We start from the raw sequence: 22,656 nt of genomic DNA, 5'->3' as shown, positions 1-22,656 counted from the left end.
AAAAAACTTTTAATGCATTCTGTCTGTGTGATCTATGCTGGGCTTCACTCCTGCAGGCCCCTGCTGGAGCTGAGAGCTCCAGTGAATACATCCCTGATTTGACGATCGATGGACTGGGACACTGAACAGAGAAAGTTCATTAGGCATGCAAAGACGTGTCACAATGAAGACGTTGGAGAACAAATGCTCGTATTGATTTTTTGGAGGGGGGTGGGTGTGGGGGTGGGGGGGGGGCAGGGCTGCATAAGGGCCCGGCTTGGGGATTTGCCATGCACGCAACATTTGAGGTAGAGCTATCTTTAGGGACCTGTCCAGCTAGGGCTGAGTGAATGTCCTCTAATAAACTTGAAGTTCTTCCGCAGTGCAACACACTCAACACAGGGATGCTGATTTGTAATAACGTGACTATTACTTTGTGAATAAAGTGATCATAATTCTATGTCTATTTTCTATAAATAAAGTACTGTGTGTGTATTTCAAACATGACACATTGTTTGCAATAGGATTATGGATTACTCTCATAATGTGGGAATAGCAAATTGTATAAAAAATGGTGTTGGGTGGAAAATATTTTCGACAACAAAGCTACAAAGTGCTGATACTAAAATTGATTGGGTGCCATTACTGTGCAACTTTCCACTGTTATTTTTCCTGTCGTTTTATAACCCCCCCCCCCCATCAATTCCAGAAGGTCTTTTCCACATGAAAACTTATTAGCCTTGAACACAGCTGCTTGCAGGAGTAGAAAGATCATCTTTTTTATTGACACATTCTTAAACGCCAACAGTGGCAAGCTTTGTGGAAACCCGTATGTTTCAGAAGCAGGTTAATATGGATCTTGAAATTATGAATTTGGGCTAGGGGCCATAAATACTCCTAACATTACCAGCAATTTTCAATAAACTATTCATCCCTGTAGTTATTATTGTAGATGTCAGGATAAAAGGCCTGCACACATATTCTATTTCACAACCGAGTAACTTTGTAGAATAATTATTTACAGTGTAATTCATACATGGACATTCTCTGAGAGTCAGTAGGGTTCTCGATACAATGTATAAGTTCAAATTAAACCCTCTCTGAGGATGACTGCAAGTATTTGATTGGTATTTGATGAGTTGACTTGCCATATGATTCCTAATGTTGCTGTGATGAGCAGACACGCACACAGGCTCTACCTGAATGATGCTTAGGTAGGCTGTCAAAGTGGATGTACACACTTTGATCTAACCTTGGCTTGATGTGGGAAAAGCACAAGAGCACAAGAGCTTCTCTTTTATAGTTGGCTCACAGTGGCTTAAGGGACCCAGTTCCCTCTATCCAGTCTACCTGAAAAGGCATGAGCTTATGTAACGGACGATTTAAAACATCATCTCAAATGGGTGAACTTTTTTCTTTCCCCGAGTCTGAGGAAAGTTTCAGCGGAGTGGACCGTCGAGAACGTCACGCTAATGAGGTTGCGAGGGGATTGGTCGGCCCTGGGAGGCAGGGACCCATGGGAACTCTATGAGGAACACACTGATCAAAGGACCAACATCTATACCTGTTAGCGAACCCAGGACTGATTAGAGCTGTACAAGGGATTTGGCGGTGCGGTCGTTTTCTGTCTAGGAGGCGAATAGAAGCTTCAGGTCACCGTGGGAAAAATTAATTTTTCGCATACTACCTTGTTTCGGACATTTACAGTACCCTTTTATTTTTACTACCCAACCTCTCTTACCCATGTATTTCTACAACCCATAACTTTCTCTCCCTTGTCTCTCCTCCCCCTCTACCCCTCATCCTCCATTCCGTACACAGAACGCTCCGTTTGCTGGGACTGCCCCTCAGGCGTTGCCTCTCCTGAGTGATTTATTGTCTTTCAAGGCTGCTCCTGCTCTCTCTGCACTGCCGTCCCAACTCCTCCAGCCCTCCTCCCACCCCCTCCTGATAAAATAACTGAGAGCTGAGAGGGAGAGCCAGAAGGAGAGAGACAAAACATAGTGAGAGTGAGAGAGTGAGAGAGTGAGAGAGTGAGAGAGTGAGAGAGTGAGAGAGAGAGAGAGAGAGAGAGAGAGAGAGAGAGAGAGAGAGAGAGAGAGAGAGAGAGAGAGAGCTTGCACCATTGGGACGTCACTGCTATGTTAGAGTATGGGGGGGGGGGGGGAGAGAAAGGACGTCTTCCCACCATAACAGCAGGAGGAGCAACAATGTGTACACGCTGACATCGTCCGGACGTGGTCTAGCTCGCGCAATGGCTCCAGCCCTGCCAGCGTGTTTAGCATAGCACAGCATGGCTCAGTATATGGTGACCGTGACTGGTGTTAAAAGTCGTAAGAGGGCCCCGCAAGTGTAATGGAAGAGAACGGAGATATATATATATAATTATTTACTTTAATATGAGAATGGGCGAGTCACGGAGCGCAGCAATGCTATCTCCTGGGAGTTAAGTCTGGCTAATGAATTGGGGCACACATTGCGTATGATAGCTAGCTAAACTGCTGTGTTCTCAACACTAACAACCCAATTAGAAGGGGTGCAGTTTGGCACCAGAGGCTCTGCTATCTCGATGGAGGGGGATGGAATCTCTGAGATGCAATTACGGAAATTCCCCCAGCTGGATCTGTCCTTGGATGTGGTCCTCGGTGCACAAGGGCGGAATCTGACGCAAGAGCAGCAATTATTTGCTCACAGTCACGTCCCTGTAAAATTTACACGACTGCGCTACTTAGTTACAGGCAGAAGAGAACGCCCACTCTATAGTAAATGAAATGAATAGTTACCAAGAGGCCGGGGGATTTGATAAGGACGTAGTAACTCAACTCCAGTGCATACGGTTGATATTAATGTGGGTCGGTAACCTGTCTGTGGAAAGTATCCACACAAGCTCTCCGTGAAGGCAGAAAGTGCCGCTTTGTAATCACATTGTCTCCTCGTACGTTAATCCTTGGCATTTACACACACACAAACACACCCAAGTGGATATATAAAAATTGATTACCCTGTTTATTTCTAATACTCTGTTATCTCCCTTGGCAAAGGGAGAACTCCTGTTGGACGAGAATACTAAATGCTCTCTTAACTGCCCAGTATTGGCCAAGGAAAAGCTTCTGTTAGACAAAGAAGGATGTAATCCTCTATCTGTTCTGTCCTTCAATGTTTAATTAAAATAACAAAAGCAGATTTTGACATGAATGTTGCATTGAACTGTGCAGCATGACAGGTTTGTCTTCACACAACACAACTGATTGATTGATTAATTCATTCATTAATCTTTGCTCCTGTGAATACTTTCATTTACCGGCCAATGACGTTTTTGTTATGTTTTGTTTTCTGATAGTATTTTTGTGCATGTGTACGTGTCTGAGTTTTGTGTGTGTGTGTGTGTGTGTGTGTGTGTGTGTGTGAGAGAGAATGTAGTCACACATTGTGAAACGCACCTTCAGAGACGTTTTCTCTTTGCTGTGGCAGACATGAGCAACCGTCAACCTGGCCACATTCTGGTCTCCAGCTCTTTCCTCGCCTGCCGACCGTTCCTTATCGATGATGCTTCAGGCCGAGCCAGGAGCCAGTGTGAGCCTGCATCTCATGAACCTTTAATGTAAAGGACGCAACACTCAGTTATAGCCTGCAGGACACGCACAGCACCCTGAAGGAGACATTCAATTAAGAACTCTGTCTGTAGTGTGACAGGGCTGTTCTGAGCTAGGAAGTGTGTGTGTGTGGTGTGTTTGTAAGGGTGGGGTGTAAATCACTTTGATCCGATTGGTTAAACAATGCTTCGGTGAAAACAAATACACAATAAGTACAGAAACCAAGCTGGATAACAAGGTCTAAACCAGAACACTATCCATCACAGCCTCTGACTCATTCATTATAGGCAAAGAGATGTCGACTGGTTTCCTATGAGAACATTGTGTGAATGTTAAAGAGAATCACTTCAACACTTTGAATTCACTGTGGCGTGTTTTCAACCTCGCTCAGTGTGGGTGGGAATATGTGTGGAAGGAGCACCACCCTGATAGATTTAGGGCTGCTTCAAGCTTTGGTGCACCTGAACGCATGGAAGACAAAGGAAGAAGTTATTGTCTAAATGAGGCGGCCATGTTGGAAAGGGATCATATAAACTGGCATTTAAAAGGAAATGGCGGTCGTAAGACTCGGGTCCACTCCGGGTTTTTATAAAGTGGCTGTAAAGATTTTTTACGGCTTGCATTACCATATTTCAGCAGGTTTAAAGAGACATTGTGAAACTGGTCATCAAACCGTGATGAAGGTGTCATGTTAAGTCACCTCCATTGTCGATGGAGCGCCTATGTAGGTCTCGGGAATCCAGAAGACAATGTGCCGGAGTGTGTCTGTTGGACTTGCCCTGTCGCCTGTGACCACACAGGTTTTCAATTTAGCCCCAGTAGCTAAGAGCAGACCCGTGCGACGTTCCTGTTTCCCTGACACCATCTTTGATGGAGGGGGTGGGGTCTTCATCCGAGTTGAAAGCTTCACTCAACGTTCGGTTGCAAGGTTGTCATCGCACGTTGCTCAATGACGCGTGCACATCTTCAATAAACCATGAAATAAATAATAGTATTTGGAAGAAAACAAATCACAGTTTCAAATTGCATGATGCACAACAATGCATGAACTGTGTTGTAATTCTCATTAAGGGGGTTTGACTACATCTTCTGTTGTTTTCTATGATCAAACTGACACTATCTATTGCATGATTGAGCTGTTAGATAATCACCCATTAATTATTTGTGAATTTTTTAATAATAGGTAACTTCAATTGGTTTCGAATTTATGTATAGTCTAATAAATTCAGCTTGACATGGTGCGAAATTGTTTCTCCGCCTTGGGTTTCCTGCGCGGAAAAATAGTAATCAGATGTGTGCCTGTCTGTTTGAGATTATCAACGGTCAGAGAATATTCCGGAGCAATCACAGCAAAGCACACAAACAAAATGAAAGCCCTAAATGTATAGGTTAAGGTCAAAAAGCGAAAGGAACATCCTTCTTGTTCCTCACAGATTGTCAAACAATAAACATCTATATTCAACTGTAGGATGGTTGAAAACATGCCATTGAAACTGTAATAAGTAATATGGCTATGTATATGATGTTAAGGTAGCTATCCATTTATGACCTTGGATGGTGAGTTGATCATTTGTTATGTTGGTGAGGATGACAAGAACAAAACAAGATCTGTTGTCCTGACACAGCCCTGGACAGTTGTATTTTTATTAAATATCCCTTTATATCTACAATAGTACTAGTACTATTGTAGATACAAAGGGATATTTAATATATATATATATATATATATATATATATATATATATATATACATACATACACCGTAGACATAACTCTGTGCATTGTTATAACAGTTGCAGATGACAGGTCTTAGTGGTAGGTACTGCCATCATGTGGTCTGGTTGGCCGACCAGAAGACTACCTCCAATAACCCTGCTGTGAAAGTGAAGCATTAAATGGCCTCTGCCCAGGCCTGCTGTTGTGCAGCTATGAAAAGACCATGCGCGCACGAGCAGTACAGTTTTCATGCACTTCTTTAATATATCCGTTTTTCATATTCACAACAAATACATTAAGCTCTTTCTCCTTTTCATATAATACAGTCTTAAATATTTGTACACAAACATTTTTCTCAGAATGTCATCTATCAAAATGTCTTTTTAACCTTTGATTTCTTCATTTAAACGTTTTATAGCTCATTTCATGTTTAGTCTCCATGCCTTCTAGCAGACAGACAGTATTTCCTTTGTACAGTTATTTACAGGTGAAAATAATCTCCCAAAAGATTGAATGATAGTTCTCAGTCGAAGTGGGGGTGGAGGGGGGGGGGGGGAGAAGGTAGGGTGTCTAAGGTGCAGTTAAGGAGGAATGTGAAAAAGTCCAACGAAAAAAAAGGAACTCTCCAAAACAATAGAAAAGGTGAAACACTTAAGTTATACACAAAAGCCAGAAAGAGCCAAAGAGAGTGATGAAAAAGAGAGAGAAGTCAAAGAAATTCAGGTTCTGTTGGGTCCTGCAGGGTCCCTTAGCTTCAACGGAGCTATGATTCATAAGAGACACCTCTGTAACAGCATTCTCATATAAAATAAGAACATCTCTAAAATAAATACAACACTTAAAAATAAAAATAAACTACCGCTCAGCTCTTCAGTATTACATCTTAGGTTTTGTAACAGTAAACTAAAAGATGGCCCAGCGAGAGGGAAAGATAGAAACAAATGCATTTACACGTCCCTCTGAAAAATAAATTTACATATGTATATATTTATATATATCAAGGCAACAATCAAATCTTCTTCTGTGCCATTTTAAAGAATGTATCTCCATTGCCCTTTTGAATGGGTGTTGCCAGGTTCGTACTTGACCTTCTGAGTTCCTTTAAGGTTTTTCACACACATTTTTCCACATAAATGTAGGCCAAGACAGATTCGACGCCAAACCCCAGTGTGTCGAGGCAGAGAGCTAGCGCTAACATCTGCAATAGCGTGCATTTGTCAAATAACGGACAGCGTTTCCTGCAACACTCGAGACTCCATGAAAGCCATGTAATGCATAATGCCGATGTATTCAACTTTTCTTTCCCTCTTAGTGTGGTTAAAGCTGGCTGTCATTGTAGATAACTTGTTTTATGGTTTTAACTGCTTGACAGCACAGTGTGGTATGCTGTCTTCCAGCAAACACTCATTACTGGCCCTTAATACACATACTTTGGCTTTCCAATTCCCACTTTGCTCAGTTCAGCTCCCAGAGAGGAAATTGAATTTGGGGTAACTGACTCAGCATTCTGTCATGACAATTTATTTGTCAATAAAAAAAAAGAGAAAAAAGAAAAGGCAAGTCGCTCATTTGCTTTCGATCTCATCTCTACAAAGTGCAAGTACACATGTCGCAATGACCACACAAGCAGTTAAAGAAAGAATGGCTTGAAATAAAAAGCTTTGCCCCCCCCCCTGCCACAAACCAAAAAGAACAGAAAAACAATCTTCAATTCACATAAATAAGTCAATTCGCAGGCCTGCCTGTCCAAAGAAAAAAAGGAAAACGACAGCCAACAAAATAAAAAACACAGAAACCGTAAAATAACTATGACCTTTGAGACACACGCTGGAATGACAAAGTACAGGTGCATGTTTAGATAAAGGACAGAAGGGATGGGGAAAAGACGTCCAGCCTGAGCCAAACAGGATTCGAGAAGTCTTTTCAGCAGGTTGGTCTGGCCTGGCCGTTTCTTTTAGTATTTTCTGAAGCCGAGTGCAATATTAAAGCCACAACAAGAAGGGAAGAACCTACCAATGAGACGACATGCACTTGCTATCAAGAGAATCAGAGTTTGGGGGTTCGTGGCAGAAAACTAAAAAAGGAAACGAATAAAAACTAATCCAAGACAACACAAAAACAAAAAATAGAGCTTAAGTTACATTGATGGCACCACTGCCTAAAAAAACTTCTGTATGTGCAGGAAAGCTGGGAGAAGCCACAAGTTGCAAAGAGCAGCCCAACTACTAACGGCACAGTGCAATGTAAACCTTGAAAGTAGCAGCTGAGAGTGAAACAGACTTCCCTATGTGGACTCTTCACTCTGGCCAGGGACTTGAATGGATTTAGGGGGGAGGAGGGGGGGGCACCCCCTGTGTCTTTTCCTTACAAGTACAAACACACTAGCAAAAAGTTTTCCCCCCCAAAACGATGGAAAGATGTGTGCTTCCGTGCCCAAATGAGGCAGGCCTGGGGACGGGGTAGTGAAGGGGGGGACGACAACGACATCTTCTTTCTCCATCGCTGCTCAAGTCCCGGGAATACTGCCCTTCAGTCCAGAGAGACAAGAGAGAGAGAGAGAGAGAGAGAGAGAGAGAGAGAGAGAGAGAGAGACTGAGACAAAGAGAGGCACTGGCAGCCATCTTGGTATCACACGCCGTCCGTCGCCATGTACCCGTTCGTCAAGGAGACGGCGTGTTGTCGTGTTCTCCCTGGAGACGAGGCGTCGGAAGGAATTTCGGATGGTTGTCTGGACACAGGTGAGGGTTTCGGCTGAGGCAATTCAGAAGGCAAGACACCGGAAGGGTCGAGGTGGGGGGGGGGGGGACATTGAAGGGACTGGTGGGGGACGTCGTAATACTTCAATCCTGTAATGCTTGAGGCAAGTGAATTAGCACTGTGTGTGGCTCAGAGGGAGAAAACCACTCTCCTTAAAAAATGGTGAGCAACCCGTCTCCTTTATCGAATGAAACTCTCCAAAAAAGCTCAACGCCGGCAATTCCCCATGCACTGGGATCCAAATGATGAAGAGAGAAAGATTTGTATCAATATCCTTCAAGTCATTGCCGTTAGCATTGTCCACTGTGGCCTCCAGCTCCTCTTAATGACTGGCTTAAACCGGATCCATCCACTTCTCTACAACCGATGGGCAGGGAGGGAGGGAGGCCGGCCACGCCGTCCGCCAGCCCTGCGTCGCCATTGGTCCGAGTGCTCCTCCTGTGGCCCGGCCCACCTGCCTACAATCATTTCCCATTGGCCAGGAGATGACGAGGCACGCGTCGCCAACACCTTTGACCTCTGCTGACCTCCCCCTTCTTCACCCTCATCTCCCCCCCCTCCGTGCTGCCGGGGGGTCTCCATGGAGATCGCCCGTCCCTCCTGGAGTTCCTCAAGCGTGTTTGGTGTGGCTTTTATCCGACGCGCCTTTTTCCCTCCTCTTCATCCCGTGTCGTTCTATCTCACTTAAGAACCCATTTTCAATGTTTTTGGGGGATTTGATGTGGGTTTTTTTTTTTTTTTTGTCAATGTGCCAATTTCCCAACGGAGACCTGCCAAAGGGGGCTGCTCCAGGGCTGTTCCCTTCATGTTTCAAACGGGAAGTAAACAGCACATTCTTTGAGACTATATATATATATTTATATATATCATTTTTTTTGTTTTTTTTGTAATGAAGGAATCCACCATAGAACACAATACTTGTTGAGAAGTGACGAGGGATGGACTGTCAAAATCAGCAGCACTTATTTAAATGCTGAAAACTCCCCTGGAAGAGGGAGAGAGAGGGAGGGAGAGAGAGGGAGGGAGAGGGATGGAGAAGAGAGAGAGGGAGAAGAGAGAGAGAGGCCATCAGCATGCATACCCTGACGCCAGCACAGCAACACTAAAACATTGACATCATGGCTCTTTTATAAGATTATACTTCTGAACTATTGAAAACCCTGCAGGGTCCTCTAGGGCTCTTATTAAAAAGGTAGTTACTGCACATAGATTTTTTTGTTTATGTATGACATGGATACTCCCTGTTGTGTGTGTGTGTGTGTGTGTGTGTGTGTGTGTGTGTGTGTGTGTGTGTGTGTGTGTGTGTGTGTGTGTGTGTGTGTGAAATGGAAGCAGGTTTTTTTTAGGCATGCTTCAATGAGGGCAGTCTGTCGATTTGTCTGGCGTGCAACTATGTATGAGACGTAACTAAGTTGACGTGTACACGCGCGAGCGTGTGTGTGGATGTTGCTTACCGTAGCCCCCAGTCTGGATGGGGGTTTTGGGGGAGGCGCAGGCGTAGAGGCTGAAGTCCTCCGTCTGGAACCCGGCGCGGTTCAGCGAGGGCTCCGAGGCGCTGCGGTGGATCTTGGGTAAGGAGCGAGCCAGCAGCTCAATGGACGCCAGGATCTGAAGGGAGGGGCATGATGGTACACATCGTTGAGTTCACAGGAAGCCTTCTGAAGACATCTGCAGTTTTAACCCCTTCAGTTTGGAGAGAGGGCCTGCTCTGTTCCCCCAAGTGACTGGAGACGTTGTTTATTGAACCTCATCAGAAAACTGACTCATAGGACTACAAGCTGACGGCATTCTTAAAACCAGGAGGGAATTTTCTGGACCCTCAACACCTCCCAATCCATTCTGTTACATTTCCATTCTTGAATAGTATTATTGGGTGTGCTCAAGCCTTCGGCGAGAGCACAACCTTTGTTCTCTCACATATATATTATTATTGGGTGTGCTCAAGCCTTCGGCGAGAGCACAACCTTTGTTCTCTCACATATATATTATTGGGTGTGCTCAAGCCTTCGGCGAGAGCACAACCTTTGTTCTCTCACATATATATTATTGGGTGTGCTTTGCCTTCGGCAAGGGCACAACCTTTGTTCTCTCACATATATATATATATATTATTATTCTTTTTATTCTTTTTGCCCCCCTAAAACTCAGTAAATATTTGGCATACATAGACAACCTAGGTGTCAAAAGTTTCGTCTTGGTAGCGATTGAGTTGCTTCTATTGGGATTTACGTTCCGTTGCATGGTTTAAGTGGAAATTAAGTTTTTGTGGCGAAAAGTGAAGCTAACGGTGGCTAACTTGCTAGCCACAGTCAATGACGCTACTTACGTCACGAAAACTCACCTGACTACCTCTAGCAGAAGATTAGTTTAGCAGCTCGTTAACTTCTGGGAGATAGCTAAGCTAACTGCTTTACTGCAAGGCAGCTGCAGAAACGCCACAAGCAAAGAGGCCAGGGTGATAAGTATTTACTAATTTTACATTGTGATATGACACACAATTGTGACGTGTAATGTACAATATAAGCTGATTTTATTAAGGAAGTACATCTACTTTCGGAAACAGTAGTCTACTATTTCACTGAAGTATTAGCATCATGACATTATAGCCTGTGTTGCCCGGGCAACACATACTACAGTGGTCTATGATGTATCTGTTTTCAATCGTTAAAATACACATTCCTCACATAGACATTTTCGTTGTAGGATTTATTCTGACATTAGTAAACGATTTGTTGGTGAAATTACCATTACCTGTGGTTTCAAACCAGTGTAGCTAACTGCAACGCTGTAGCTTACGCGAGACACACTACAAAAACATCTACAGTACACAGCTGTTTAGGAAGTCAAACGGCGACAGAACATGTTCGGCACTCTCCTTACTTAAATCAAAAGTCTATCTAACTACTAACCTGAACTTCATTGCCACAGCCTAAACGTTGTCAATCTGTTCATGAAAATAATTAATTTCAGCCTAAACCATACAACGGAACGTTAAATCCAATTCAACCAACGCAATCGCTACCAAGACGAACACAGCAGTAGTCTACTAGTACTGTACCGTAGTAGTACAATTTACCGGGGCAGCTTCTCCACACAGGGCTATATCGCATTTTGCGTTGTTACTGACAATGATCGCTACCAGTGAGCTTTTTATGAATGAGCGATTTTCCACTAAATAAATGTCAAGCTTATTTACGTTTTTGGGGGCATATTTTCAGTTAGCAGATGGTACTGTTTGAATCGCGATTCTATCTTCTGCCGGTAATGTCGTAGAATAATCTTCAAAGGGGGTTCTTTATTAATGAATGAATGCAATATGAGTAGGCTAAATGCCTGAAAATATCACGAGAAGGGAAAACTTAAAAAGACGTTTAAGTCATAGAGATTAGGTCCATTTTTACACCGGTCTGTCAAATTTATTCGTTTTGATTCAGCTATGAGGCTGCCTCTTGCAGGGGAAATGATAAGACATCATATTTCATTCTACACTTCACTCGTATTTTGAGTTGTAAATGAGCAGCAAAAAAAAGATGCTTTTAAATCTATGTAATCTCTATAAATAATAAGTAGGCCCTATGCATTTTTATATAAAATATACAGACCCCTGTGCAACCGACGCAAGCAAGCACACCCTACAATTTCCCAAGAAATTGTACCCTCTCTAGTTTCAAGAATGTTATTACACAGGGCGGCTGCTCTGCCTAGCCAAAGTAACAGGGCACAGTAACTAACTAACCACCCCCTGACTGATGTATGACAAGCTTATGTATCCTGTTTGTTTTCGTTATTAAAAGAGAGCTTCGTGGGCCTCAAGTTAGTCTGCCTCCACACAGCTGCCATATGCAGCACTCTGACGCCCCCTGGTGGTACCACAGTAAACATGGACACCCACACACACACAGAGGCTTTTTTCAGTTTTATTTTCCTTCACTCCCTTCTCAAACGCAATGCCTTACCTAGCTTCATTGGACAGGCGAGTATTTAAACGTTTGGGAAGGACGGAGCAAAGAAATGAAACAGAACCCGTCCCAAATGGAGGGAGGAAAGTTCATGTTTCCCTGTCAAAGACTGCCGGCAGTTGGCAAGATTAGAATAGTTCCGATTTCAAGTCTTGCCACATTGTGAGGCAGTAGGGCAGTAGCGTGTGTGCTAGCTTACCTGTGGGAAGAGGGGCCGCTCCTCTCTCTTCTTCTTCAAGCAGTCGGCCATTAGTCTCCTCATGGCCTTGGGGCAGTTGCTGCGCACCTTGCTGAGGTCCGGAGACAGGTAGCCTCGGCCAACCATGAAGATGATCTACACAGGAGATGGGTGTGGGGGGTTAACTTACTTGAAGACTACGGAGAACTAATGAAAACAGCCATACCCAACTTGTCTGCTCCGGGTGATGATTAACGACAAGACAACAGGAGCTAATCATCTCACTCCTGGATCGTTTCCCCTCAGGGCTGCAAGTGGGAGTTCCCCCTCTGTGGTTCTAAACACACATTCAGCTCATGTACATGGGAGCCGGAGACAGGATTCTGGGAAATGTTTAGGCTATTTCAAATGTGGGTCTTCCCCTTGTTTTGTCACTGCCTGTTTGGACACATATCAAACCTTGAGGAGAGACTTGACTGGAAAGTATATTACTAATACCAGTGCACCAGGTTTGTTTAAAATCAGCATTTGACCTATAGAGTTCTGGGGAGAAGAATCTGTCTGGACCAGAATCTGCTCTCACCTGGTCTCGGTTGTTAATGTTGGAGTAGGGCAGATAACCAGACATGAGCTCGTACAACACAATGCCAAAGGCGTAAACGTCTGACTGGAAGCTGTAGGGGTTCTTGTCCTGCAGGCGGATCACTTCTGGAGCCTGCGGAGGGAGACAGAAGTAGTTCCATCTTAGTGGTCAAACCTTGTTACAGAACCGCCAGAGCAAAATAGGTCAAAGCCACCGTGACATCAGCAAACTGCTGTGGAATTAGCAGACGTTGTTCAAGCGAAGCCATGTCAATGTCTGTAGGTTGATCCAAGATTGATGTGACAATACCAATGTTTTATGTCTTTTTTTTGGTAATAGTACGCAAACGTCTCCACAGCAGCCACCTAGGTCTTTTCATCTTTACAATAGAAGGTGACTTCATGACAATGGCTAATGAGTTGATCGGAATGCCTGTTACTTACAGGTCAACAGGACTGCCTATCCAGTTAGGAATACAGGTGGACGATATGGACTCCTTGATGCGGGTACACTCACCATCCACAAGATTGAGCCGGAAAGCTGCTCGAACTGGTGGGAGCCGCTCCAGCGAGACTTCACCGTGGCCAGGCCGAAGTCACCGATCTTCACCGTCAGGTCCTCGTGCAGGAAGATGTCTGGGAGGAGGCACGGGTTAAGGGCACGACCTTTTGGGAAAGTTGAAGAGCAATCTGGAGAACCACTGGAGGAGATGGCGTCGTTTTAACAATGGACTTTGCACTGTGACTGAGTCTCCAGCTTGATAATGCCGCGGTGGTGCTTGTGAGGGACTGAGGGAGCGTTCGAAAGGATACTGTTGCTCTTCAGGTCTCTGTGGATGATTGACTTGGCGTGCAGGTAACTGGAGGAGGAACACAAAAACCAAAATCAGCAAAAACCAGACACAGCAAAAAACGGACAACTTCACACACCAGCCAGACGCAAAAAAAAAGCTCAGCAGGAAAACGTTTCGTTTCGTTTCAGCTCTTACACTTCTTTTAAAAAAAAAAGAAAAAAAAGGAGAGTTGTGAACTAGTCGGAAGTCGTTCTAAACAAGTCTAAAATGAAGCAAAACAACCTGGAACAGCTGACTGCACGTGACCAGCCGACATTGACACCCGTCCGAAAAAGTGGGTCGAGGGTGCGTAATGGTGGGTGTGAACGGACGCTAGGATTGGTCCACTCACTCCATGCCCTGCGCGGTCTGCCGGGCGATGTCGATGAGCTTGATCATCTCAAACTTGGTCTCTATGATGTGCAGGTGGTGGTACAGGCTGGAGCCTTCACACCACTGGGTCACAATGGCCAGCTGGGGCTTGGTGGTGTAGCCCATGAACAACAGGATGTTGACGTGACGCGTTTTCCTGTTTGGGACAGGGGAGGGGTTAGAGCCGACTTCCTAAAACTGGGGGATTGGTTTGTAAGCAAAATATGCGCTGACATTATTTTGGGTGGAAAGTGTAGCTTCTGGTCATCAATATGTCAACAAGTGTTTACCTGAGGACTCCCACTTCGTTCTTAAAGGCCTGAAGTTGCTGCGGAGTAGGGGCAGTGACATTCAACATCTTCACTGCCACATCACCTGTTGTGGGGGGGGTGCATATTATTAGTTCTTCTTAAAAGACAATCCGTGATTCCAAACAAGACGGCCGGTCCTGCTCCAGTCGTGTCCGATCCCTCCCCTCTCCACAGATTAAGGATGGTGGGGATAACACGGTCAGAGCGGTCACCCCCTTCCAGTACCATGCTACATGAACGAGCGCAGAGCGTGGCATGGGACCCACCGTGCCACTTCCCCTTGAAGACCGTTCCAAAGGAGCCGGAGCCTATCCTCTGACCCAGGGTGATCTGGCCCTCCGAGATCTCCCAGTCGTCGCTGGAGTCCCGTCTACCCAGGGTTTTCTGTCGGGAGAAACTAGCGTCAGTCAAATCTGCCGCGTACAGCGCTAAAACTGCTAAAGGTACACATTGAAATATCGCTTCACAATGAGGAGGTACCGGAGGGTTTAGGGTAGGTCCAGAACAGTTTTTTTTTTTTTTTTTTTTTTTTAAAGCTAGGTGCTAACCGAGCTGCAAGTCGGCTCTGTGTCGTTAGCGACATCACTAGGCCTCACCATCTTATTGCGGTCCTCGGACGACGATGACGACTTCCGCTCCCTCTGCGGGCACGGAGACTTCTGCGGGGCCTTCACATTGGTCAGCGAGCCGGGCAAGGAGGCCGGGGGCGTGGCCGACAGTCCCGCCGTGGACCCTAAGAGGTTGGGGTGGGGGGGGGGGGGGAGGCGGGAAGGGGGGAGGGAGGGAGAAAAATAAATAAATAAAAGAAGGATGAAGATGACAGAAAGCGGAAGGGTCAAAAAGACGGCAACAGGAGGAGAGAGAGCGCGGATGGAGGGAGGGAAGCAAAGAAAGACGGAAAGGAAGAAGCAAAAAGGAAGGGGAAAGAAGGGGACGGTGTTTTGTTTGTTGAGGGATCTGTGTCTGTGCCCTGGTGCTGTGAGTGAGGCGAGGTCACACTCCACATGCAGGGGGGAGAGGAGCGTGGGTTGCTGGGAGGTGATGTGGTGCCTGGTTCTGTGAGGAATCATGGGAAATCTAGCACACCATCACAACAGGTAAATGACTTCTGGATGGCTAACCACAGAAAATCATCATATAAAACTATCGATGCATGTGCCTAAAGTTATGAATTTTTACCGTGTCGCATTATTGTATTCTAATTCTAGTCTCATTTTAGACACACACTGGAAGGAGAAAACGATTTGAGGATAATTGTAAGCTACGCTGAATTAGTCTTTTCTCTGATTGGTGCAACACTCCCATGAGATCCTTGTAGGGGACCAAGAGTGTGTGTGGTTGAGAGAAAGAGAGATTGTGTGTGTGTGTGTGAGTGTGAGCTAGGGAGAGAGAGAGTGAGAATAGAGACACACACACACAGTGGATGTGAAACAGAGGTGGTTGGTGGAGGGGCGGGTGATGGTGAGGAGGGGGGGGGGGGGACTCGCGCACGCACACGCAAACACACACACACACACAGAGGCCTAGCTACCTCGGAACACGGGCTCGGGCTCAAAATCAAACACTATGTCATTGGGGTAGGAGTTTAGGAGGGGGCTTGAGGTCCGTGTTCGGTGCTTCCTGAAGCAGCGGGCGGGGTGTGTCGGGGGGGCTGCAGTGGGGAGAGAGACAGACACACGATCACTGGCCCTGAAGCCTCGCCACTCAACCGACCACCCACCCCTCCACCCCATTTCTCATTCTCTAGTTAGTACAGCGCTCCCCTTCAACATGGGGCATGTGTGGGCAAATAAGCCGATATCCCTGGGCACTTCTGGCTCTTAAAAGGGGATGTGTCCCTCTGAAAAGAGCCAGGAGCCACTTCATAACACACAAAATGACTAGATAAGTGTGGGATTTTTTGTTTTTGTTTTTGTGGCGTCGTGTCCTGTCGGGGTTGCTGGCGTGGCGGAAGGGGCCGGAACTTAACGGGAGAGAGGTGGTCTGAACTTGCGGGGCACTGTGTGGGACACAGAAGGCACGCAGAGGTAGGATGAGGGGAACAGCTGCTCAGTGGATGTTGTGGGGGGGCGGGGGGGGAGGGGGTAAGCGCCCCGCCCCCCCCCTGACGAGGATTCCATCCTTACCTCCTTCGGACCTCTGTAAACCTTGGTCTCGAATCAAGTCCTGGAATCAGAGGAGCGGCAAAATGTCAGAACGCGTCGAAACGCCACAGAATCTCTCTGTGTAGGCCAGTGCCGTGTGAGAAACTGGCAGCACGGACAGAAGATTTTACAATGCGACAATACGAAGTGTCGGGTAAAAAGCAAACACTCCGGCTTGTCTCGGCGGTAAACATGGGCGAGCCTCCAAAAGCAACCAGAGAGAGAGAGAGAAAGAGAGAGAGAGGGACAGAGAGAGAGAGAGATAGACAGATATAAAGACTGACAGAAAGAGAGAGAGATAAACATGAGATAGAGAGATAGAGAGGGAGGGAGAGAGAGATAGACAGAGAGCGAGGGGGAGGGAGGGAGAGAGATATATAGAGAGAGACAGACAGAAAGAGAGAGATAGACAGAGAGAGAGCGAGAGAGGGAGGCAGGACTCACGTCGATGTTGACAGGCTCGATGGTGTTGATATGGACGTTGGGGGCGGAGCTGGAGCGGTCCCTCTGGCCAAACTGGTTGCGGTGGTCCTCCTCCCCGGGGCGGAACCCCTGGGGGATGGGGATGGACTTGGACGGAGACACGCTGGCGTGGCACAGGGACCTGGAGGGAGGAGGGAGGAGGGGGTACAACTTCAGGTTAGACGGAAAGACACGTGGAGGGAAACGGCGGTCGTGACTGAAACGGGTGGCGGGCGACCCACCCGGGGGAGTCCGAGGGGGGCAGCGAGGGGTAGGCCTCAGACACGGGGGTGGTGCCCTCTGAAGACACCTCCTCCTGGGTGATGGGGTGGTGCTCGAAGAACTTGGACACCAGCAACAAGCTGCAGGAACACACAGATGGGGAGAAACACCTCACATCAGTCTCAGAGGACATCTATAGGAGGAAGTCAGGAACCAAGTCATTACTGTTAAAACCTTGTCTTGGGGTCAAACTGTATTTCAAGACAGCGACTGGGAGTTGAGTCCAAGGGTATGTCGAGTTTGAAAGTGGGGCGGGGGGGGGGGCTGGCTTCTTCATTACCATTGTCAAATGACTGCAAAACACCATTGTAACCCAGGTTTGGAAGACAGACCCATCTCTATATTAACATTTAGTCATTTAGCTGACACTCTTATCCAGAGAAACTTACAGTAAGTACAGGGACATTCCCCCCAAGGCAAGTAGGGTGAAGTGCCTTGCCCAAGGACACAACGTCATTTCGCTCGGCCAGGAATCGAACCGGCATACTTCTGATTAATAGCCCAATTCCCTAACCGCTCAGCCATCTGACTATACACGTGACCTTTGAATCCCCCCACCCCCCCCACCCCCTCCCGGCATGTACTCACTCCAGCTGGTCGTAGTTGACACACATGAGGGGCACCTCGGTGCTGCAGCGCTGGTGGAACTTGTAGCCGCAGGTCTGACAGCGGAAGCCCTGGAACAGAAGCTTCCGGCAGAAGTCGCAGAAAGCCAGAGTAAAGAATGTCTTCCTCACCTGTCAGACGCACGCACACACAAAACACACAATAATAAATAGCAAGTTATTTTTAATAGATCAATTGATATCCCGTTTGGACTAAAGCTTAGCATACAGGTTATTAGAGATGGGTGTGCTCTAACAAGTGGACTGGGTGGTTTCAACACGAATGGGCCTTCTGGTTATTTACATACACTACATTCAGAGAGAGAAGCAAATATTGTCCGGGTGGACTGAACGACCTGACTCCTAAGCCTGTGCTGTGCTCGGTCGAACTTCCTGCCCTCGCCGGTGATCGCCACCGATCACCCTCGTACTCACAAAGTTGTGGGTCGTCAGAGGCACGTTCTCCAGCACCTCCACGTGCAGCTCCTCCCCCGTGAGCCAGGAAATGTCCGTGTCCCAGCCAATGGGCTTCTTCTCTCTGAAACAGAAAGAGGAGGATTTTCGGTGGCGAGCTCGTGGTTTGGTTGTGGCGGAGTGAATATCAACCGTGTGTACGCAAATCGTTATACCCGTTTGGACGAGTGATTGTTCAGTACGGCACAAGCGGAGAGGATCACAAAGAAACAGTGGACCATGTTCAGTACAATCAGTAATAATTGTGTGTGTGTGTGTGTGTGTGTTATGTATGTGTGTTCTGAAAGACAGGTTAGTGGCCCTCACCCATCTTGTATCCTGTAGACGGCGCAACACTCAGGGATCAACCCCCTCATCATCAGAGCTTTCTTCAAAGAGTCTCTGACAGTCATCCCACAGCGAGCAGGGACCTGAGGCACACATCACACACGCCAACACCGGACTTTCCTCAATTGCTGGTCAAGCGTTTCAAATCAAATCCGTTAGTCTGAAGCTTTTGCAAATAGAGGCAAAGCCGTTTGATGAGATAACTATCGAGCTTTGTCAAAGTAAATGGATCCCTTTCGTTCTTCACCCTCTTCCTCTCCTTAAAATCTGGACAAGCGCTGTGGAACTTCTCTGTCTCTCGGCTTCTATTTGCAAGCAGACAGCTTCACACTGTGCAGCTACCAAAGTAAAGGGGGTCACCTACATTCAGTCATTCCCCTGGCTGCCCATGGCTCGCCAAGCTTTTAAGAGGAGGGGGGGGGGAATACATTTCAAAAACAGCCCTTCCTTCGAAGCATCGACTTCGCTTGGAAGAGACGTCAAACAAACATGGCATTTATTTAACTAAGCTCACAGTCGCGTCAGAACCCTAGGTCCTTTGTTTTGGCCACACCCTTGTGTGGCCTGTCACACCTCAACTAAGAGCTGGGCCTTTTGTTTTCCTGCATGATAAAACGAAACAGGATCATGCAGAACACACAAAAGGGTGATATGCAGTTATGAAGAGATAGTTTAGGCTTATAGACAGGCTTATTTACGAAAGGATGTGTTTTTGGCCAACAGTACTCGGATGTCATTACACCTGGCTGAGGTGACACGGAGGCACTGTAGACACCGAGCTGAGCTCCAAGTAAATCTGCCATCTTGTGCCCCAATACACAACCCCCCCACCCCCCCCACCCACCCCCCAGCTTATCAAACCAACGTACTCCGACATTACACCTCCCCGTTCCCACAGCACCCCACCCCCACCCCCACCCAACCTACCACAGTCCTCTGCTTGTTGGGCAGGAACACCCTGACGATGGGCTTCTGTGGAGAGCGCGGGTTGGCTCGGGCGGCGTCGGAGGGGGTCTGCAGGACGGCCAGGGTGTTCGGGGCCGAGGGGAAGGCCTGGGCCCCTCCTCCTCCGCCCATCGTGGCCTCCAACAGCCCGGGCATGGGGGAGGAGGAGCAGGAGGAGAAGTCGGTGCCGTTGCCCATGGCCTCCAGGAGTTGCTGCTCCCTCTGCTGCAGGGCGTCCAGCTTACTGGTGTACTCCTCGTAGGCCTGGGGGGAGGAGGTCAGAGGTTAACGGCCGCCCACAGCCTACAGGTGGAGCCGGGGACCTTCACCCACACTGAACAAAGCCCCTATTTGTCCAAGTGTCTCCAAGTGCTACTTTGAGACACTCGAGGTGCACTGATCTAGAATCAATGGGGGGGGGGGGGGGGGGGGGATTCAAAACATTTAAACAATATGGAAAAGAGAGTGATCTGATGGCAGATCAGCTTCAGAAATGCAGGTTGCGGGCGGTACAAAGAAATGCAAAGTTACCTCAGATTCGGAGACCATGATATTTCAGCACACTCCGCTCACCTCAAGATATATGGACGGGGGGTTGTGTTCACCGCCAAACTTGTCTAGAAGTGCTTCAAGGTGCTCTTGCGTCAACTTAATCATCTGCTTGATATTCCATATCTGCAAAGAAGACAGCAAAGCGTTGACTGAAACGTTTCGTGACGCCTCTCGACAGACCTTCTTTAAAAACAGGAACACGGGCGGCACTGGAGCGAAACGCGCTCTCTGCCCCCGCACTCTCCGAGCGAGAGAGCCATGTCCACGGCTGGGGGGGGGGGGGGGGATCAGAAGGTTAACACTCCACAACAAGGTGAGAGATTGGCCTGGGAACATTCCCCAGGCTCTTCTCTGTCCACACCCCGGCTCGTGACGCCCGCAAACAGCCAGGCAGGCTTTGAAAGACTCTGCAAGCCAAGCCTACAAGTTCAGCTCTGATGGGCTAACGTTCAAGTACAAATTGGGGTTAATGCAGCTGAGCAAAGGATCATTTTGCAATCATCACTTTGACCCCCAAATAGCTCTACCAAATCCTAACCATGCTTGGTAGGCCCATCAGCTCTGTAGACCAAAATCCTCAGCCAATTAAGTCTATAATTGATCCAATTATATAGTTGTGGTATAAAAGGCTTGGAGACCTTGTCACACTTATCAACTAGACCAATAAACTCCACAATAATCAATTAGTTACCCCGACAAGATCTTATGGTTTGGCATTTCTCAAATGTTAAACTTTTTAAACAACTTTTAGGAAAGTACAGGACCACAATTTTTTATTTTTGTGCTCATTATTGCTCTGTGACAATTTTGGAATTCGATCGAAAGAATGGTCAGCAAGTTAAAAAAAACAGCTGGGCAAAGACTACACTTTAAAGATTTTCTTTCTGGTTGACTGCAATGTTTGGTTTCGGTCTATGTGGACCAATAATGTATACTGATAGGCCAACGCATGGATGTTTGGTTCCTCAGTTTTTCCTTCATGGGCCACCTAAAATAAGGAATGTTGAATATAAAATGTAGTAGCGTTTTAGGCACAACAAAGCTGGGCTTTCATAGGACAAACCCCAATTCATAAAGGCCCAGAGTGACCGCAAATAATTCACCAAAATCAAATGAAAAGTAACTATTTAGTCATTTATCCTAGTACGTAGGCATGTCAACATAAGATAAAAGCGATAGCCTATGTTAGGTCGCAAACGGTAGAAGGCTTTGGAGAAGCAACCGCATCATTGCCAACTGGTTTGAGAACGGCAAGCTATTGCCTACTGTCGTTGGCTGCAGCTGCAGTAAGACCGCTGGAAAAAATAAAGCGAAAATCGAATGAAATATGGCAGGCCTGAAATAAACACTGAGCCTGCGGAATAAAATAGGGATACAAATTGATCTCCGTTGTTACACGAAAATTCGGAATAAAAGTCTTTAAAGTCAGTTAACAAACGCACGATATTTGATGAAATCATACATTTGTGTGCATCGTCTCGCCCCCTGCAATGCATCCCCACGATCCATATTACAGCCGGTGTTTCCTGAAGATTTACATCCAGCTACCTCCGCTCAGAATCCCTTTCCCCTCGCTCCTCTTTATCCCCTGTACCCCGTTGCATACCTCCTCATCCTGCGGACATTCGGGTATCCCAATGGAGCAGGTGGAGTCGATCCCGGCGCCCAGTTCTTCTAGTCCCCTCTCCCGCTCCGGATCACGGTCCATGGTGTCTCCGTTGAAGACGGGCGGTGGGGACTCGGCGCTGCTCAACGCCGCCATTTTAAACTGCGAGAAACTGAGTGGAAAATAATAGAGGAAAGGAACGTAGGCAGATGTACAGGAGGGGGAGACAGAAACGCGAGAAAAACTGTTTTCGGGGTTAACGGGAATGGATTTAGTGCATCTGATGAGAGATGGGTAGTGTGTTCAGGGATTGATTGGTGTTTGATAGTTTGCAGTGCTGGCAGTGCTGAAGTAGCCTATCGTGATAGCCAATAGGGTTATAATAATAGGTGGATTCTGAAACACTGTTTACATTTTCTTGCAAATAACATCAAGTATCTCGAAATGCAAGGCTTTTTTCATTGTCTTGTTTGTTTGCTTTTTTGTTGACATGCTCCTGAAATCATCTGAACAGTTTTTCAATGAGTGACTGTTTAATCAGCTGCGCAGGTCTTAATTTACAATAGGATATTCTTACACAAACTCACAGCATTGTGCACTGGGGAGTACAATGTCCCAAATATTGGCCTAAATATGGTCTTTATAAAAATCCCCATTTGCCAATAACCGTCAATGATGTTTTTTTTTATGTATCAGATGTATTGAATGAGTGGGCTGGCTTCTCATTCTGGACACCAGCTGAGTGGACAGGTGGCCGTGGCTGTGACTAAGGATATGAGATGAAACAGGGGGGTCTACTAGACACTGACTATCTCTTAAAGCTTGTCTATGAGGCTGGACTTTCAATATATTCCGTATAACACTGCACTTTCCTCCTAACAATATGTTGGCAAGCAAGCAATGTGTTGGGTAACCCAACACAGCAGAGCTGGCAAAGTGTAGACTAACACCATGCCATCCGATGTAGCAAATAGTAAAA

At 46.7% G+C, this 22,656-nt stretch overlaps 1 protein-coding gene across 2 annotated transcripts; it reads right to left on the bottom strand.

Annotated features, from left to right (window-relative positions):
* Window positions 1–5,527: 5,527 nt before the first annotated feature.
* braf (B-Raf proto-oncogene, serine/threonine kinase) lies at window positions 5,528–21,905 on the bottom strand. 2 transcript variants are annotated; one of them, XM_062482651.1, is made up of 20 exons: window positions 21,678–21,905; window positions 20,093–20,194; window positions 19,502–19,783; window positions 18,554–18,657; window positions 18,209–18,311; window positions 17,757–17,905; window positions 17,129–17,248; window positions 16,869–17,028; window positions 16,407–16,446; window positions 15,812–15,931; window positions 14,877–15,013; window positions 14,547–14,664; window positions 14,260–14,344; window positions 13,950–14,126; window positions 13,578–13,624; window positions 13,282–13,400; window positions 12,766–12,897; window positions 12,204–12,338; window positions 9,500–9,653; window positions 5,528–9,030 (listed from the first exon to the last, which is right to left on the bottom strand). In XM_062482651.1, the coding sequence occupies exons 1-20, from the start codon at window positions 21,831–21,833 to the stop codon at window positions 9,008–9,010; spliced, it is 2,463 nt and encodes an 820-aa protein (XP_062338635.1). In that variant the 5' UTR covers window positions 21,834–21,905; the 3' UTR covers window positions 5,528–9,007. The 2 variants fall into 2 exon arrangements, with proteins under 2 accessions (XP_062338635.1, XP_062338636.1); XM_062482652.1 differs by lacking the exon at window positions 15,812–15,931 and having other exon boundaries at window positions 21,678–21,901.
* Between the last annotated feature and the right edge of the window lie 751 nt (window positions 21,906–22,656).

Source organism: Osmerus eperlanus, chromosome 17 (assembly GCF_963692335.1).
Source record: "Osmerus eperlanus chromosome 17, fOsmEpe2.1, whole genome shotgun sequence".
NCBI lineage: Eukaryota > Metazoa > Chordata > Actinopteri > Osmeriformes > Osmeridae > Osmerus > Osmerus eperlanus.
This window is presented reverse-complemented; position numbering and strand designations above follow the sequence as displayed.